The 18,790-nt window shown below is 45.4% G+C and overlaps 1 protein-coding gene across 2 annotated transcripts; it reads right to left on the reverse strand.

Moving 5' to 3' along the window:
* Window positions 1-1,300: 1,300 nt before the first annotated feature.
* On the reverse strand, window positions 1,301-15,365 carry phrf1 (PHD and ring finger domains 1). Of its 2 annotated transcripts, none has more exons than XM_018765778.1 (18): window positions 15,282-15,365; window positions 13,871-13,990; window positions 13,348-13,470; window positions 12,944-13,140; window positions 12,750-12,833; window positions 12,371-12,501; window positions 11,926-12,017; window positions 11,631-11,815; window positions 11,201-11,333; window positions 10,911-11,044; window positions 10,584-10,774; window positions 10,284-10,409; window positions 9,670-9,824; window positions 6,351-9,572; window positions 5,161-5,276; window positions 3,009-3,206; window positions 2,664-2,792; window positions 1,301-2,414 (listed from the first exon to the last, which is right to left on the reverse strand). In XM_018765778.1, the coding sequence occupies exons 2-18, from the start codon at window positions 13,962-13,964 to the stop codon at window positions 2,256-2,258; spliced, it is 5,469 nt and encodes a 1,822-aa protein (XP_018621294.1). In that variant the 5' UTR covers window positions 13,965-13,990; window positions 15,282-15,365; the 3' UTR covers window positions 1,301-2,255. The 2 variants fall into 2 exon arrangements, with proteins under 2 accessions (XP_018621294.1, XP_029108134.1); XM_029252301.1 differs by lacking the exon at window positions 15,282-15,365 and adding an exon at window positions 14,648-14,953.
* Between the last annotated feature and the right edge of the window lie 3,425 nt (window positions 15,366-18,790).

The raw sequence follows: 18,790 nt of genomic DNA on the forward strand, positions 1-18,790 counted from the left end.
GAACACCACCAGCATCAATAAGTCAAATACTGCTTACTATTAGTACGTTATTCTCAAATAACATTCTCCCCTTTTTGCACAAGTGCTCTGCAAAATTAAAAGGTGTCAAAGGATTAGATAAACCTTAGAACTTCTTGCTCAAGACAGCAATTTTTGCCATTAAAGTTTCCTATACACTTCAAAAGATGAATTTCCTTTCTGGGGGGATACAATCAGCAACACTTTCCATGAAGGGCCCTATAAACACATTTCTAGAGCTTCATCAGCGATGCATTGTCAGTTAATGTTTATGCACCATGCCTGCAGGTCTTCTATTGCTTAAGGTGTGATGTGACAAAGCTCTTATGCAGAGTCTTCTGTGTTACCTCACACTTAGCTGCTGACAAGTGTTTATAAGTATTTATAGAGGGATCATGAGAGCATTACAAGAAAAACTTATGACTGAGGGCCTTTTAAATGTTTTGCTAAAGAACCCAAAAACAAAACATTTTTGAAATAAACCTAAGCTGCCCTCTCACAATTTCCTCCGAACGACAAAACACGAGCAACTTCAGCACATACCCAGATGTTTTTTCATGAACTACATACCTTTTCTCAGCTTTACTGGTAAAGTGTGCTGTGTTTTCTGTAGCACCCAAAAAAAAGATCTTACTTTTCCACTGACAAAAGGTCTCCTCACATTTGGATCCTCACACTTAATTCAAGTGACTGCCACCTGCAGAAGCACACAGTAACCAGGGAGAAGCAAAAAATAACATCTGCCTTTGGCTACGAGTCAGTAAAAGTAGACCAGTCTACATCGATCATCAGGCTGACCACTCAGTTTAGTCCCCAAAGGCAATTATTCAGTTAAACAAAATTAATTAAAATCTTTCTGAAGAACTTGTCCATTGGTGATTGCAAACATGAGGTTTGTATCTTAACCATCTGAAGTGTAAAATTAGTACTGTACGACACATGCTCTGAGGAACAGCAGACAAGGCAAGCCTAGTTACCTAGTGTGTTCGAACCCTAATTTACAACTGAGGAAAACACAGTTCATTATTGATTTTGTCCAACACGTCACTGATGACACATCATTTGCACATTTTCGATACCACAAGAGAGTCAGAATGGAGAGGAACATGACTTTCCAGTCCCTTTAGCAACTTCATCCTTTTGGTGAAAATCTATAGGACACCATTTATTATTTATTACCTAACTAAAAGTTAACATTTCATTTTTTCGAAGGATATGTTTCCTTTAGCTTTGACTTTAAAGAGTGACATAACTGCCAAATAATGCCACAACTCACGTGGGACCATCTGCCTGGTTATGGAGTTCAGAGAAGAACCGGAACTCTTTTACAAGCTCCTCTTTCATTTCCAAGGTGAATGGCTGTTACTTCCCTTAGCAGGAAAAGAAAGAAAGCATAAATGCTTGCTACTGTGTAGAAACCTGCTACTCCTAACCCGTGGATGAAAGCAGCAAGGCAACAGAGCTGTCATGTGGCCGACAGTTGTGTTCTCCATCTCATCCCTGCTTACTGGAACACGCATGTGTCTGAAAGAGGACAGGCAATAAAACCTGCAACCTGTAGGTGGCTGGAACCACAGTTCAAAGAAAGGGACATACAGGAGGTCCCATGTGGGCCCATCTCCAGCAAAATGGCAGACATCAGCTGGTGTGGAACACAAACAATACAAAATAAGAGCACGCTTCAATCCAACGCCAAACCGTAAGATGGCATTCCAATGAAAATTACATAGCGGAGAGTCTGAAAGGGTACGGGCAAAGACTTAGTGTCCCCTAAACAGTTTCCTTACCAGTTTCTATGCAATTCAGTAGACGGGAGGGAAATGCAAAGGTGGAACTTTAGCAAAGAGAAAGTTAAGGGCAAGGAGACCAAAGAAATCAGCCTAAAAAGGAAATCGGAAGGTCAGAACACAAAGAGTTCTTTTGAATGGGGCTATAAGATGCTGTCAAAGCAGCCTCTGTGGACCAATGCAGAGCATAAGTGGCAGAGCATCCTGCACGCTAAGCAAACATGGGAGACCTCTGCTTTGTGCTTGTGCTCCCCACTGCCGCTTACATCCTCTTTGAATGAACAATGCGTTGAGATACCAGGTTCTCTAAGCCCTTGAGCTGCTGCTGATTTTTCTTAATACAGATAAAATCAAAATGTGGAAAAAAGACAACCTAATAGAAGGAAGGGAAAGGGATGACAGGGTGTGGAGGAGTTTGGCTCTGCCTGATGGATTGCTGGATGCGTGCTCTCAGGAGTTGTCCATGGCCTTGGGTTTCTCGGGAGCCTGAGCTTTGCTCTCGTCTCCTCCTTTCTTGTGCTTCCTGGCGTGTTTGTACTTATCCACGTAGGCCTTCACCAGATTGGCCACCTTCACTGGGTTGATCTCCCCGCTCTTGCTGTGACACACCTGTAGAATGCAGTCAGATTAATACCTGTCCCAGGTAGGAAGCCTCAATCTCTGCATCCTATCCTCCCAAGACTGGTCCTACCAGATGTCCAAGCAATTTTTTTTTTCCTTGGCATTGTTTAAAATGTTGTCACTTAAACCTGTGTATTACCACTGTGTCTCCAACTACTTCACAATCTCTTACTGTTTCTAGAAAATACCACCATTCTCTGACAGTGACATCAGGCTTCAAAATGCTAGCCCCTTTACCTTCTGAACTGCTTTGCGCAAGATGTCCTTGTACTCATCCTTAGTGATGTCCCTCTTCTGATAGAAAGGCTTGATGGCCAGCTTCACCTCCTCCACAGCCCTCTCCTGCATGTGCAGCTTCTTCATGTACTGCAAAGAGACAAATGTCAGATCGCACCTCAGCACAGATCCCCAAGAGAACCACACAGGAATCACAAATCATATGTCCAAAATATCAGTGCGACACATTTAATGTGAACCTTGCAACACACTAAGTCAAACTCTAGCGCAATTCTCCTGGTCAACGGTTTCTCATAAGCAAATGACTGGTCAACAATATTAAGGTGCCCTGCTTTTGTGTCTTGCCTTGTCCTTTTGGGATGCATTCTGGGTAGCATCTTTCTTCTTAGCTGCTGGAGCTCCCTGGCTGGACTGAGACTGGCCTGGCTGGGTTTCACACCCAGGAGGGGTGCCATGGGATATTGATGCTGGGACTGCCTTCTTTATGATGTGAGCAGTTGGTTCTCCGACTGGGGTGATAGGGGCAGGGCCCTGGGGGAGGTCCTGGAAGAAAGGGAACTTCACCCACTACAACACACATGTCCAAGTCCACAACCTACAAAGCCCATTGCGCCAGAAGGATTTTGTTGGGTTAGATTCTGTCCAAGCAATAAAATCCTCCATAATGCCAGTTAAGGACCTGTTAGCTCTTTAATGCAGTGATAGAGAGACATTCATTAGGTACCTTGAATCATTGCACTGGTTTAAGCTCTTTTACTCTTGTTCTATTGTAACTGGAACTCATAAAACACTGATTCTGTCATTTGTTTCCGGTTGTTTATATTGTTATTTTTGTCAGTGTAACTGCACTTTACTAATATGCATTATTTTCAGCTGCTGTCTAAGAATTGCCCTGCAAGGATTAATAAAGCACTACCCTATCCTATTTTAGTTCTTTAAGTAAAAAGCACCTAAAAAGCAAGAAAATGTATCTTGTTGCTATGGTCCACACTGAAAGCTCCCTCCATGAACAAGTAACGCACTCCCACAAGAAAAAACTTGACCTGCAACATAAGGTAGACTTATGTTTTTGCCCACCCCTTTCTAAATACCATCACCCTTTGTTCTTGTGCTGTATTTTCTAGAAGTACCAATTTTGTTTATGTTACTGTGACCTAGGTTCTTAATTATTTAAAACATGGTGTTGCTGTGGTTCTCAAATGTCATAACTGAACACCAGTAAGAGGAAATAACACCGTAAAAACAGGCATTATAATACAAACAATTTGACAAAAGCATGTCTTCAGTCTAGTGTGGCTGGCTACAGCTCACCACTTCCGTGTGTCATTTACACTTCAGACACCATTATTCATCACTTTTGCATTCCGTGTTGCAGGTCCCCGCCTGAAACTCACCACACCTCAAATATCAGTTGCTGCATATCTGTGTTTAACAAAAGGTAAAAAAAACAAATGAACGAATGTGACGTCCCCAATTTCTCACCCCCGCATACCGCTTATCGCAACCTGAGTACACGAGGCCCCATCAGATTTACCACACAAAAGCACTGCATTTAACATCATCTGAATTGTGGAATAAAGTCTTTACTCCCAACAAATGGAGCACTGTGTCTCAAGAATGCAAGACCGGCATAAAAGAACACATTTCAGGATTGAGAGTGAATTTGTACTGAGCTATGACGACAACTTTGGCTGATTTATAGCTATTTCGAAAGAACAGGAGCTCTTCTTTCCAGTACTGCATCAAGTCAGGATGTTCAGATTTGCCAATGAAATCCTTGCTTTTGTATCCCTGAGCACAGTACTCAACCTTTATTACTTCTGTAAATATTCAATAGTGTAAAAAAGGAAAGACTAAGCCATTTTAAATCCCTTTGAGGAGATCTAAGTACAGAGAAAAGCATTACAAAGCACGTGATGTCACATTTAATGTGTAGGGATGTTGCTGCCAGCCCAGATTGTATTAAAAATATGACAACTACAACTTTCCATGACACTGCACCCTTGAAATTGAGAGTTTTACTTTCATTTACGCAAAAATCCCTCCTCTCTCAGTTTCAGTTTCGGTCCCTCTGTGTTTCTGCATGTTTGACACGAACCCCACACCCGGCAGTCTACCACTTCCTGCAGCCTGAATAAAAAAAGCGGTGCCTACTCCCATCTCGTGGCAAGATATGGGAAGTATACATCAACGTTCGTGATGGATCGCAGCACATGAATGGCTGAAGAGTGGCAGAGAAGTAGGCGATAGACTTAACATCAACTGAGGTCAAGCAGTTCAAATGAACTACACTGTTTGACAATCCTAACTTTGGTCGGGATGTTTAAAAGAACATCAGGTGTGCAATAAAGTTTCGTAGAGGAATTAGTGCCCTAATTTCCCAGGCCCCAAAATTTTGATGGGCCAACCCTCTTGAACGTAGACAGTGGACACAAGGAAATAAGAAATGGGCCCAAGTAACCATGTGACAGTTTGGCAGTTCAAAACACCCTCCTACCTGGCTGGTGGTCTGATTGCTGGCCTGACCAGTGCCCTGGCCAGCGGTCTGGCTCATGCTGGTAGGCCTGCGGGAACTTTCCCGGCTACTCTGCCCCAGTTTGAGGTGAGAGAGTTCTGCAGGAACAGAAGTGGACAGGTTAAAGTAATGTAAATAAACTCCTCTTGGAAGATTCCTCCAGTACATCTGTGTCTACAGAATTAAATATGAACCAGAGCTTGAAATGCTGGCCCAAATTCAGCTGAAATGCCCTGCTCCACGATTATTCAGAATAAAGGTATTTTGATATGCAGTGCTGCTTGAAAGTATGTGAACGTCTTCTGTCCCTTTGGTTTTACCAGGAAAGGGTTAATCAGAAGCAGTCCTACTCATCTGACATAATAGGTGTGTAACTGCCAATTCCAGACGTTGGGTTAGAAGAAATCATGTGTGTAGTTGAAACACAGAAGTAGTCCAGGTGCAACAATATGTAAACCCCACACTGCATTAGTCAAACCAAGCAGGCAAGTAGAATCAGGTGTGTAAATCAATCATTCACTTTGTAAGCGTAAGATTTAGATAAGTTTATTTTATACAAAAATGACGACTATCCTTATAAAGTTCACAAATATCCAAGCAGCACTGTAAGAATATATCTGAATATACTGAAAGGCTACTAGGCTACAGTTGCACTGTAGCCAGCTGCTGCGTTACAAAATATCCAGATATTCCCTTTTTCTACCGGAGTACGGTTTGCCTGTGCCATCTTATGGAGTCCAGTCCCGAGATACTTCCACTGGATGGATGGCCACATACTTTGTCAAACTTCTGCCAAAGGAAATCTATGCGGAAAATCCATTGCTTGGGTTTGTCCTCAAGTTTGTTCCTAGCGCGTTCAACAGATGTACCGAGGGCATCTTCTCATGATTTTGTCTTCCATTCCACACATAACTATGTTCCATTATATTTAAAAATTTAACGGCGTTCAAAAATCATGCAACAATAAGTTAGAATGGTGCTCTTGTTGAGTGCCCTCCTGAACTAAGACAAATGTCATCTTAGTTCCATATCAGACTTCCTATGAACAATCATTACTCCCTGGAACCCCCAAAGACCCAAATGGGACCAAAAAGAGAGGCCAAGTGTACTATCATGAACCAACAACACCAGTCTTTTCTCTTCTCCATGTGCATTACGTTAGTCCTACTTACTTCCAGATTTCTCACAAGGGAGCTTATCTGCCTCCTTCAGGTTCCATGTGACCCTCTTTACCGAGGGTTTGGACTTCGCGCCAACAGTGACCGGGGCTGGTTCAGTCGTGGTTTCTAACATGGGTGGTAACTCCTGCTTCACTGCAGGCAACCTCTGAGGGCTGACTGCTGAAGCCGTCCGTTCTTTACAGAACGACTGTTCTTCCTCCTTTAACACATGCTGTTTTTCCAGTTGAACTACATGTGGTAACTCAAGCTTGCTCACAGACAGTTCCTCCTGTTTCACATCTCTGAGCGAGGGCAGTCCTTCTGGCCTCTGTGTCGATGTGCCAAGTGTCACACAGCTCTTCATGCCACTCCTGGGTTCAGAAAGTTCAAACTTCTCCGTCTTGATGGAAATCAGGCTACCCAGAAAGGGGTCCCTGTTGATACTGATATCTGCTGAGGTCTTTTCCTCAGGTTTTGCAGCACCTGCTGCATTCAAGGCAGCCAAGTCTACCTTAGCCATCAAGACATTTTTGGGTGAGGCACTGCATGTCCCCATGGCCCCCATGTGACCATCTTCTGCCACTGCAGGCTGGCTCTGAACAGAGAGCATTTTACTCTGGCATGACAGTTGTGTATTCTCCTCTGGCCAATGAGGCTCTGGTTTGATTTTCTGCAGCGTAAAATTATCCATTTTCATCTCTATCATGGCACTGTCATCTTTTCTGTAGGCTGAAGCCTCTCCACCAGAAACAGGTCTTTGTTCTCTAATCTCTGCAGCGCTCTTCTCTTCTTTGACACACATTTCACCTTTTACTTTAGGCCCTTTCACATCTTCAACCACACAGTGTGAGACAGGTTCTTCTAAGGTTTCAGGATGTTCCTCTTTGACTGTGCTTTGAGATACCTGCTCGTCTTTCATTTCAGCAGGATCTTTCATTTCCCTGACTAGACTAAGAGGAAGACTTTTTTCATTTTTGAATACTTTCGGTTTCTTTGCCACTCCGAGCATCTCAAGAGGAGCAGATTTTTCTTTTTTAATCTCTTTGTGTTCCTTTGCTTCTTTTGCTTTGCTGGGAGAAACCTTTATGTCTTTTGAATCTCTGCCTTTTACATTCATGTTATGAGGGACAGATTTCTTCTTTGTAATCTCACTTTCCTTTGCAGTACTGTGAGAAACAGATTTTTCCACAGTGGTATCTTTAGGCTGTCTCACCTCTTGGGACACGGCTGCTGAACAACTTGCTAGTGGTGGAGAAGTTCTCTCAGTGGAGTGAGCACTGTCTGACGGACAGATCTCCTTTCTCCTTTCTCTGGACTTCGACCTGGACCTTGGTCGCCTCTTGTCTTTTGAGTGTGACCTGCTCCCATCCTTTGATTTTGAAGAAGATTTTATCCGGTCTTTTCTTCGCTCCCTAGATCTCGACCGGGATCTGGATTTAGATCCTGACCTGGATCTGGTCCTTGATCGTGACCGAGACTGACCGTGCCATTTGTCTTTCAAGTCCTTTGACCTATCGCTACCTTTTCGGTCATGGCTTTCTCTCCCCAATATCTCCCTCTTAGATCGGTCTTTGCTGCTCGACCGGGACCGCCCCCTGTCCTTTGCCCATGACCATGAGCGCTTCCGTTTCTTCCAGGACCTGTCTGAGTCTTCTGACTCTGTGTCAGAAGGGGACCCAGTCCAGTTGTGCTCCTTTGAGTGGGAACACCATGTCCTTTTCTCTCTGCCCTTCCCCTTGGGCTCTGTCTTCCTGCTTGAATCTGGGCTGCTTGAGATGGAACGTCTGCCCTCGGTCGTCTTCCTTTCATCTGATTCCCGTTTTCCATCGGTCACTGCACTTGAGGGCGACTTTGACTTGGACCTGGACTGAGAGCGGCGACCTTCCACTTCATATGGTTTATCCTCAGTCTTAATGGAAGTCTCACTGTTGTGGCTGGAAGTTGATGTTGACCTCGAGCGTGTCCAATGAGGTTCTCTCTTTGGATGCTGGCTTGGCTCGCTGCATTCGTCGGACCTACTCGCTTTAGCACCTCTTACAACTGTTTGCCACACTTCAGGAAAACACGGAGATTCAGAGCTCGACTCCTCAGACAAACACGTCTTTTTCAAACTGTCACTCAGACCTGCAGAGTGTTTTGTGTCATTGATTTCAACACTACTCCCTGAGTCTTCAGCTTCAGCGTCACTGTCTGGTGGCTCACTTATAGCTTGGTGAGTTATGGCCTTGATGTCATCTTGCTTACTTCCAGCAACAGATGTCTGTCCCCGTTTCTCTTCCAGCACACCCAGCTGGGGGTGACTGTCCACAGTCTCAATTTCCGAAGTGCTGGTGGGGGAATCTGAATCGGAGCCGGTGGGCTCAAATGGGTCATAGATCTCACTCTTGGTGGGTTTATCTTTGCCCCGTGTCTGCTCACTATCGAGGAGTTTTTTGCAGGGCCGGTCCGCCCCCTGTGCCCTGGCGTGGGCCAGTCGCCTGGCATGCCACGAGTTCCCACTACTGCTGATACGAAAGCTTACAGCGGAGGAGCTAGTGTGCCCAGTTGGTGGACCAGAGGACAGGAAGGAGCTTGAGAATGATGATGAGGTGCCCTCTCCACCTTGCCTCTGCCTGTCGTCACTGCCACCCACCCTTCCCTGCTCAGTCCCAGATAGCCCTTGACCTGCAGTCTGCTGTCGGACCCTGTCGCCTGTCAAACTGTTTAAGCAGGACTCCGGGATGCCACTGCTGCGACCGTCATTTCCACCAGGAGCCAAACCATTAGGGCTCTCCCTTTTGATCTTTGGTATCCGTGGTAGACCAGACACATCCAGCCACGTGGGTTTGGGAGGCACCTTCTCCTGCGGCACAGCCGCTTCCTTAGGTCCACAGTGAGTGTGGAGGGTAGAACAATTTGGGCTTCGTCCACCAGAAACGTGGTCAAGAGGGTTCCCAGGGGTGCAGGGACTTCGTGTCATGGGATTGTTCAGAGGAATGCGAGAGTTCCCAGGAGATGCGGGATGTGGCACTGGGGATGAGCCAGACAGCTGAGGGGAAGTGGGTGTTCCCAGAGAAGGGCTAGGGAAGTTGAAAGGTGGCGAGGGCCTGACGGGAAAGCCACCGGACTGCCCTGCATCCCCTCTGGCATGAAAGGCACTTGTTCCAGAGCTTGGTGAGGCCCCGACCTGAATCTCTGCTGTGGTCTGGCAGACTCCACCGCTGGGAATCATGGCCTTTGGAGAGGAAATGCCAACTACAATGATAGGAGAACAGAAAGTGAATACCATGAACTCACGTTTATTGAACCTCAGGAATGTTTTGACCTGTACACAGGTTACGGGATGACCTGCCTGGTTTGATAGCCTTTAGAGAGCCATCCCTGTTGATAACCACGTCAGCACTGTCCATCATCAGCATGCTTTGGCTGGACAAGATGCTGCCAAGAAGATCAGGCACAGCAGCAGCCTCTGCCTCCGCCTCCACCTCAGGAATACCAAGACCCCGTCTGAAAAATGCATGTATCATACATGTTTATAGACACAATGTCACTGACAAATTCTTTCACTTTAACTCTATATAGTACATATTTTTGCACCCAAATGGTAAAAATTTACTCAAAAAGCATTTAAAAAGCAAGCGATGTAATGGTTAGGGCTTTTTCCCTAAAATATGAAGGTTTCTAGTTTGAATGGCACTCCCACTGTAGTTTTCTTGTTCAAGGTACTTATCCTTAACTGGAAAAAATATCCAGACGTACAAGATGGGTAAACTGTTGTTCAAAGCTTAGCATACAAAAGTAATACTAAGTCACCTGCAACAAAGACACTGGCTATATAAATAAACAACATTAACAGCCTTTAATCTGAGGTATACCAACTCAGAGTACAAATTCTTTGATGTTAATAGAAAATGCATTAAGGCTACAAGCAGACTGCTGAATTACCATTACGGATGATGGTTTTACCTGTGGAGACCAACAGGTACAGGCCGGGCCACTGGCCGATGGGAGCGCAGAGCAGAACGGGACAAGCCTCGTCTTTTCGCGTCCAGCAGGTGAGAGGGTCCTGGGGACTGCTCTGCCTGCTCTGCCCTTTATAAACACCAAAAGTGAGTTCTTAAAGAGTTTGCAGATAAAAATCATTATGGTCTACTGAGCAAAAGACCCAAAACAGGCACTCCACTGAGCATGCCCAGAACTGTCACTCCATTTCGCTCTTTCTGAAAGACACATAAAACCCAGTTGACAGTACACAGTACTACGTACTCATCTTCAAAAGGGTCCAAGTCAAATGGGTCTCCGTATATGGACAGAGAGGCAGCCCCTATGTCAGCACGCATACTCCCAAGGCTCTGCTCAGCAGGCCGGTAAACGGAGGGAATTGATGAGGTCCGCAGTGGCGTCCCAATGCGCAGACTCTTAGCCAGGCGGGAACGAGGTGTTATCTCCTTCATTTCCTACAGAGAAATATTCGGCTCTAGTACCTTTGACAAAAGTGCAGCCCCTGAATTGCTCCACTAAAACCAGTGAGGTATATAAGTGGGTGGAAAGAAAGGAAAATCCTGATACCCACAATGTGCCAGCTTGCCTTACCTGTTTCCTCCGAGATCTAGACTTCCTAGAGCGTCGTTTGCGTCTCTTTGCCCCCTTCCCACCAGTTCTGTCTTTTCTGCCAGCATCTGAGAACCCTTTAGTCTTCACCTTCTTATTCTTTGCTCTTCGCTTAGCTATCGAGCAAAAAGTAGACAAATATCAACCTGAGCATCACGGAAGAATCTAAAGACTTCAGTGTGATTCCAGACTGATAGCACAGGCTCCTGAGCTGGACTACATGCTCTCTGCTAACTTTTTGGCATTTTTTCCCCACTTTCTTGCCATACTACCTGTTTTTCGTCTCCTGCCGGTCCTAGAGCGTGGTGTCAGGTCACGCATGTACGCAGCCGTGTTCAGACCTGCCACCACGGCTTCAATGGTCTCATCCAACCAGGTGGACTGGACAAGATACCGGGGAACGTGCTGTAAAGAAACCATTGACCACTACTGGCAAAACCTTCCTGGAAGAAATTTTGCTTTCTGTGCTGCACAGAATACATACAGTATATACACACACAAGATTTTTTAAAAGCCAGCCCAAGCACCCCGTAATAATTAGTGGTATTGTTGTACAGATGCATTATGTCATCCGTTTGCACACTATATTAACCAACCAAAATGTAAAACAACTTGAAAAAACAGCAATTTAGCAAGCCGATTTTTATTTACTGATCCTGAAACCCATTAAGCCAAAGCAAGAAAGCAGCAGCTCATGCAAACCTGCATAGTGCGTGCCTGTGTGATGCGGTTCCGGTTCACCGTGGCTCTAACCCTCTCGCTCTGCCGGGTACGGGCGATGGCCCGCGTCGGTCTGCTGCTGGAGGTTCGAAGGTGGCTAGTGGTGGGCACAGCATCGGCTGTCAGGGCCATCAGCTCATCCTCGCTCACCTCCTCTGAGAAAGCCCCTGCAAATACACATAGCAGAGATGACAATGGAAGAGCTGGGAGAGAGGTGCCCTTAGGTGGACAAGGAAACACCTGACATCTTGCCTTCAGCACCTGCCACCCTGCTCACCTGCAGGGTTGTTGTTGGCAGCACACTCTGGGCAAAACCACTCCTCAACAGGAACTGAGTTCAGAGGTGGGGTTAGACACTCCATATGGTAGCTGTGGTAACAAAAATAATTTATATAGTTGTCCCACACAGCATGACCACTCTGAGAAATACAGCTAATTTCTGCTACATTTTTATCATGTATGCAAAAGCACTGGCAATGTAGTTCTGAGCACCGGAAGAACATGGTAAGGTTGAAAGATCATTTCTCAGGCATGTTCTCCTATATGGTCAACGAATCAACGCATCCACACATGACAAGAGCCCAAGGAACTCTTGAGTTTTACTAACCCACGACAAACACTCAAAGCCACACAGCAATCCATACTCATCCCTCAGGCCAACATACTATCTAGGGCCTAATACTCCACCCTGCAGGACAGCTACATGCAGACAGGTGACTCACCCTGCATCACAGCCATCACAGAGCAGCAGCCGGTCCTCGCGGTCACTCCGACCGCACACCTCACAGTTGGTTTGATCAAGGTCCACTTCAGTCTGCTCTGGAGTTGCCTTGGCTGGCTTCTGCACAGTGATCTGAGCACAGAAAACCTCACACTTGCAACACAGCTGCACAGTGCCACTCACAGTCCATTCAATTTTGTAAACTTATTGAAAGTGCTTACTATAGCTACTGCAAACTTTTGCTTTCTATGTTTTAAATAATTTATTTACGGTTACCTAACGGCTAATAATGCCAGTCATACACAGGAACACAAAAAAAATCTTCTCAAAAACACACAAGACGTTAAAACGTATAAAGGACAGAAAAAATTATGACCCACCATCTTCTGAACCTTCCCCCCATAACACCTCCTGAGACAGATATTTTTGAAGACAATCCGATCGACGGGACAGGAGTTTGCGTTCTTTAAGCATAAAGACAAAAGCAACAGATGGAGATAAGCCACACTTCACATTATTCAAGGTAACCCATCCTGCCCACAACGTGTGAGGACGAGCAGAGCCTCACGCCCACCTTGGACCACTCCAGGATGCAGTCCAGACAGAAGTAGTGCTCGCAGTTCTCAGGCGTGGCTAGTGGCTGCTGCTGGAAAGAGTTGAGGCAGATGGGGCATTTTTCTGCATCTTCGTCTGAGCTGAGGTCTGCAGCATCAGTGGTTAAAGCTCCTCTGACAGCGCCTTCCGCAGCCTTCCCAGAATCCTCTTCAGCATCTAAAAGCAGTAAAGGCTCAGGACGCATTTCACTTTCACTGATACTCCAACCAAGGGTCAATGACAAGACTAGTGCGGCATTTAAAATGCAGCACTTATTCTCAACTGCTCATTACCATATTCTTACACAAAGGACTATGTAGTCTGCTAAACCATGACATCCAAATGAGAACAATTTCATAAAATCAAGGTTTCCGCATTTCGAACCATCACTGTCATCCCCCTCCTCATCCTCTTCGTCTTCATCACCATCGTTGTCCTCATCTCCATCCCCACTATCAGTTTCACTCTCCTCCTCTGAGCTGGACCCCAGTTCATCAGTATCATTCTCTGTGTGTGCAAGAGAGCCCAGAAGAGAATCAGATGGTTCAGTGTTGGTGTACATCATTGGAACACAAGTGTGGGAGTCCATCCATTCATCCATGACCAATAAACACTTGTGTAGTGCAGGGTCTCTGGGGTCCAGGGTGTATCCCAGAAGCACAGGGTGTGAAGCAGGGTACACCCTGAACACCACCACCAGACCATCACAGGACAAGTGTGGAAGTAGTTTGAAAAAGTAATAAAAACATACATAACTGAGGCTGTCCAAGGTTTCTAGAATTAGGCATCACTAAATGTTGTGTATGAGTGTATTGGTCAGTACATATTTTACTGATTGAACGCAGCATGGAGCGAGACCTTGTCCTTAAACCCAACATTGTTCTCGTAACGCCCCCACTGTCCTCACCTTCGTCCGTAAAGACGGAAGAGGCAGGCCTTTTTCCTCGCCCATTGGACGCATTCCTGTTGATCAGCTCATCCTGGCTGTCCTCCTCATCCATGGCTCACCATTAGAAAGCCAGAGTAACTGGAAGGAAAGATATTGGTAGATTCTCAAACTGCACCTCACCTCAGTGTTGTCCAAAAGCTACTCCGCCTCTTGTCCTTTTCGCCGTTGCGTTGGAAACGAAGTATGACTGTACGGTTCTTAATTCCTGTTATACCTAATCCATCATGGGCGAGTGCTGCAGTAAAGTCGGGTGGGTTGACGCGGTAACACTACAGTGATGTACTTTCCTGGCTCCGCAGGTGTTCAGCATGTTTGATTCTCTGGCGGTTGATGAAGACTGTATATGATGTAGGTACAGTGTTCTCATGGAGGATGCTGGTGTCCCATTTTTAGCGACACAAGCATCTAATACCTTTAGTTTACCGCCCAAAAATAAAAATTAAATTTTAACGGCAACTGCCCCATCTGAATGTGTTGAAAAATAATAAGCACGCGGAAAAACAACATACATCACATGTGCATCTGCAGCAGGGATTTTCAACATATATCGATAAGGACTTTTGAAGCGCAAATACTAGCTTAGATAGGGTGAGCAGTCATGGACAGTGAGTGATTATTATTATATTTTAATTTAAATGTCGCTTTCATTTGTGAATAATTTTGCTCCTTAGTTTAAAAGGAGCCTGCAGCTGACATTCGAACTACTATTTTGCCAGGTGAACAAAATAAATTTACCTTCCACCGGCTGTTCTGTTCAAGCGCTGTAGACATGACTGACACAGCCGCTGCGTCTGTGTTTACGTACATGCCATAAAAATATAAGAGAAGTTGTCTGTTAGAGAAGCGAGCTAAACTTGACTTGTCAGAAGTAGTTTATTCGATCCAATTTCGTTTAGTTCTTTCCTTCGGTCTCACTTTTCCCGCCGACGCGGAGCCGCTTCACGCTACACTGCTGGCGCGTGCTGTGTCACTGGAGTCCGCCAGCGCGAGCGCCCTGCCCTCGAGGAGCCCAGTAGCGGACCAATGGAGGCCCGTCCCAGTCGTGGCAACACCGCGCGCCGCTTTTCTCCTTCTTCTTCCGCATATATTATATTGTCCTTCCGGCCAACCGGCTCGGCAAGTGCGCCCTAAAACCTTCTTTCTCTCACTACCAGTGAAATCAAATCTCGTGCAATTTATGTGAAGAACCGCTTCCCTTTTCCGACCGCCTCCTGCGGCCACTCCAAGCGGGCCTTTGTACCAGCTTGCAAGGATGGAACCCAAGACTGGCATTTTGCACCAATGCGTGTGCCGCTTCGAAGTTACCAAGCACCCTGATACCCCCCACATGCAGTGGACATTGCGAGTGCAAAGTGTGTTCGACACCTACCCTAAACGGCCGTGTGGGGCTTTATTTAGTATTTTGCCATCCAACAGTTTTAGTGCGTTGAGTGACACTGCCGGCTGGACATGAAGACGGAAGTAGCCAAACGGACTCAAATCAGAGTAACACTCTTAAAGAGACAGTACGTGTTAAATTTATGAACAGCCTATGGGTCAGAATACCTTGCAGCGATGATGACGACGGCGGCGAAGACCGAACGTGCTCGAATTACTGTAACACTCTTAAAGGCACAGTACGGGCACAAAACTATAAATAGCCTCTAATATACAGTATTATAGCGAGCAGCAGTGCATTCGAACTTAAGTCTTTTGAAGGCCAAAGTGGTTTTGATTGCATCTTATCCGGTGAATGTTTTTGATCTGAAAAATCTGATATATTTTTACATGATAGCAATATTTACTGCTGCTTTTTATATCCCATACCTAAAAATTACTTGAATGAGTTTGAAGAAGGGCAAAATATTTAATGGTTGAAAACATCAGTAATGCGTTGGTTCAAGGTACAGACGTCATGGACAACCGCCAAGGCCCATCAAACCACCAGACTGCTTAGTGTGAAATACCAGTGCACAATCACACTTTATCAGGTCCAGTTTCAGCACGTAGACAACTAATACTGCATGTCTGCTCCCATAAAACTTGTTCTTTACAGATATACTCATAAACTGGACTTGGTCCCATGTCTCTGAAGCTGGACCAAGACTGAAGGATGAAGGAATCGAGGGTAAAATTTGTCTGTGTAATTTATCTTTTAAATTGAAGATATAAAGCAGAACACCGATGGGAAATGAAACAAGATGTCTCTATTTGCGTAGACTTCAAGTAATATTATTACAATTTCCACACAACTGTGCGAAATTGAGCTGGTAAGGGTCCGTTTTCCTTTTTGCAAGCTATAATAAGAAATCACTGCAGTCGACTCCTTAAAATAGCCCGGCGCAGATGTCTATAATTCTGCTTACTGTCATCTTTTTAAATAATTAAAGCGCTGGGAAATACGTGGGAGCGTCGATGCTCAACATTTTCTGTGCGTGTGTGTGTGTCTCTCCCGCCTTTTATTAACGTTATATAAATGTGAACTTTTGGTGCCCTGCAGGAAATGAGGCACCAAGAAGAGATGTTAACAGCAATAATCAGTGTGTAATAAGAGCGGTGTACTTTCGCACCCTGTCGCTCCACCCCTCGCCCCCCCCTCAAGCCGCCGTGCAGCATCCTCAGTACGTGCACATCGACACCAGCTTCATGGCAACACCGTACACAAGTGCAGTGGGCAGCGACCACTGCGTGCTGCAGGGGGGAGCGATCTTTTCCCAAACGCCTTCCAGAGCGCTCTTTTGGGCACCCGCTCCATTTTGCCGCCTCAGAACACACTTTTACACGTGAATAAAAGTACACTGTAAGGGCACTCCGTGAAAAATGGCGAAAAACACGTAAGGGACAATATGGAAATAGTTCCGTCCGAAAGTAAGACGTGCAAAAATGAACGCGCCGCACCCCAACTATAACTCAGGAAAATCCACCGAACCCATTGGCGGTTTTTGACACACCTCTCGGAGGCTGTAATACAATAGGAGTCCTCAGTGGGCAGGAGTTGGGGAGCAAGTTCGACTGCCTATTGGCTCTTGCTCATGTCAATAATTCACATATTTGCATATCCAGGTCAGGTTGCAGTGACAGAGGCGTGGGCTGGGTCTGGCAGTGTAACTGAGCTCAACTTCTGCCATAGCAAGTAAAGCTAAAATGAAACTTTATGGAAATATTGGATTACTTGAAGTGCGCTCGTCATTAATTGACACTAATATAAGTGTGAAAGCTGCTGATCATTTTTTCCTAATAAAAAAGAGCTTTATCTGAAAACTTAATGGATGGGTGAGTATTCTATGGCTGTTCCAGTATAATTTTAGAAATTAAGCTTTATAAATATATTTTTTAAAATAAAAGAGAATAACTTTTTTTGTTAGGTTTAAATGTGAACCAGGTGGCAGCTGTGTTATAATTAAAATTTTTGTTTGAATTTCATGTTCTGTTGTTGATTTTACTATAATTGCACTGTCTAGCTGCCTATTATTTAAAATTATGGATTGGTAAAAAAAAAAAAATGATTAACCTCTCAGCGATGTACTAGTCTGAATTTTTTGAGTGTTTTTAGCGGTAATATGGAAATTACTAAGTAATACTTAGAGAGAAACTATTGAAAAAACAAGTGACACACTGTTTCTCAAGTCACCATCCATCATGTGCATTTCCTCATAATTAGTACTGTGATTAGTTTCATTGTATTTTTATATTGTTATTATTATTGTTGTTGTTACGACTGCTGTAGTAGTTGAATATTTTCTTATTAATTATTTCCATTGCTGGTAGTGTTATTGTCATTATGCTCTTTCTGCTGGGTTTGCAGCCCAGGTTCTGCGAATTTCCGAAGGCAGGTAAGCCACTGACTGACGCACATTGCGCCCCTTCTTAACCCCACTGTGCGTGTGACAGCGGCTAACCAGTCTTTGGGCGTCCATCACTGCCTCGGCGGCACTGCAGCTGTGTTGGGACATTGCGTTGACCCTGGGTGTCCGTCGCTCCTTGGGCGACGCGTGGGACTCTGGGTAGTTTTTGGGTGCCCGCGCATCTTTCAGTGGGCCTCCAGTCATCAGGGGGACCCTGTACCCAAATCGGCCCAAATCACAGACCGCGTTCCAGCGTGCGGACGTGTTGGGCATCTCGTCGAACGGCAGACGGCCTGTCCTCCGAAAGAACTCCAGTCATGTGGGTAATGTCGAAATGTACAGTACGACCACAGTCACGCCCTCTTGCGAGCTGTCAGCGTGTGACCGTGTTTCACCAGAGAAACGCTTCACCGCTGTGATGCCAGGGGCTTTATCATCGGTTGTTCCCCCCATCCCAAAGAGGCCCGTGGCTGAGGGTAAGTGCTGGACTGCAGTGTGACTTCCAGACCCGATGTTTGGCAGTGTCACATTTCCATGGTGTTTCCCCAGTGGAAAATATAGTTATCACCCTGACTGCTGTACTCCCACTCCATGTGAACCTGTGCTGTGCTGCAATTCTCAAATAAAGTGATGTGATTCATCGCCCAGAAGACTTGTGTGACATGCTTTGGACTAATTCCTTGGCCGAATTTACCTCCGTCATGTTCGCGTGTGGCTCTACATGCACTGCGTTCACTATTCCACGGTGGGTTTTATTTCACTTCGGTGAACTGCCACGTTGGTGCCAAGTGAAATGTTTGGCATTCTTTCGATGCGGCGTGTAAGGGGAACACGAAGGGTTAACGCGGGAATAGCGTGCAGATGTTCTCTTTTCTTCGTCGTTGGGAGCACGTAAGCAAGAACTACATGCTTTTAAGTGCTCTTCTCAAATGGCGCCAGACTGGTCATTCGATAACTAAGTACAAGTGATTTTGCATACATCAAGGTACATTTTTGCATACTTTTATTAATAAACCAAGACAGTGCAGGTCATTTTCTTAATGCCATGGTAAGA

Source organism: Scleropages formosus, chromosome 5 (genome assembly GCF_900964775.1).
Source record: "Scleropages formosus chromosome 5, fSclFor1.1, whole genome shotgun sequence".
Lineage (NCBI taxonomy): Eukaryota > Metazoa > Chordata > Actinopteri > Osteoglossiformes > Osteoglossidae > Scleropages > Scleropages formosus.

Bases quoted from the DNA above. Each gene is read 5' to 3' on its own strand.
- phrf1 (XM_018765778.1), bottom strand. From the start codon at position 13,964: ATGGATGAGGAGGACAGCCAGGATGAGCTGATCAACAGGAATGCGTCC. The intron at 13,141-13,347 runs GTTCGAAATGCG...TACTGCTTTTAG, and splicing joins GGAGGGGGATGACAGTGATG to ATGCTGAAGAGGATTCTGGG. The intron at 9,825-10,283 runs GTAAAACCATCA...TGCATTTTTCAG, and splicing joins GTACCTGTTGGTCTCCACAG to ACGGGGTCTTGGTATTCCTG.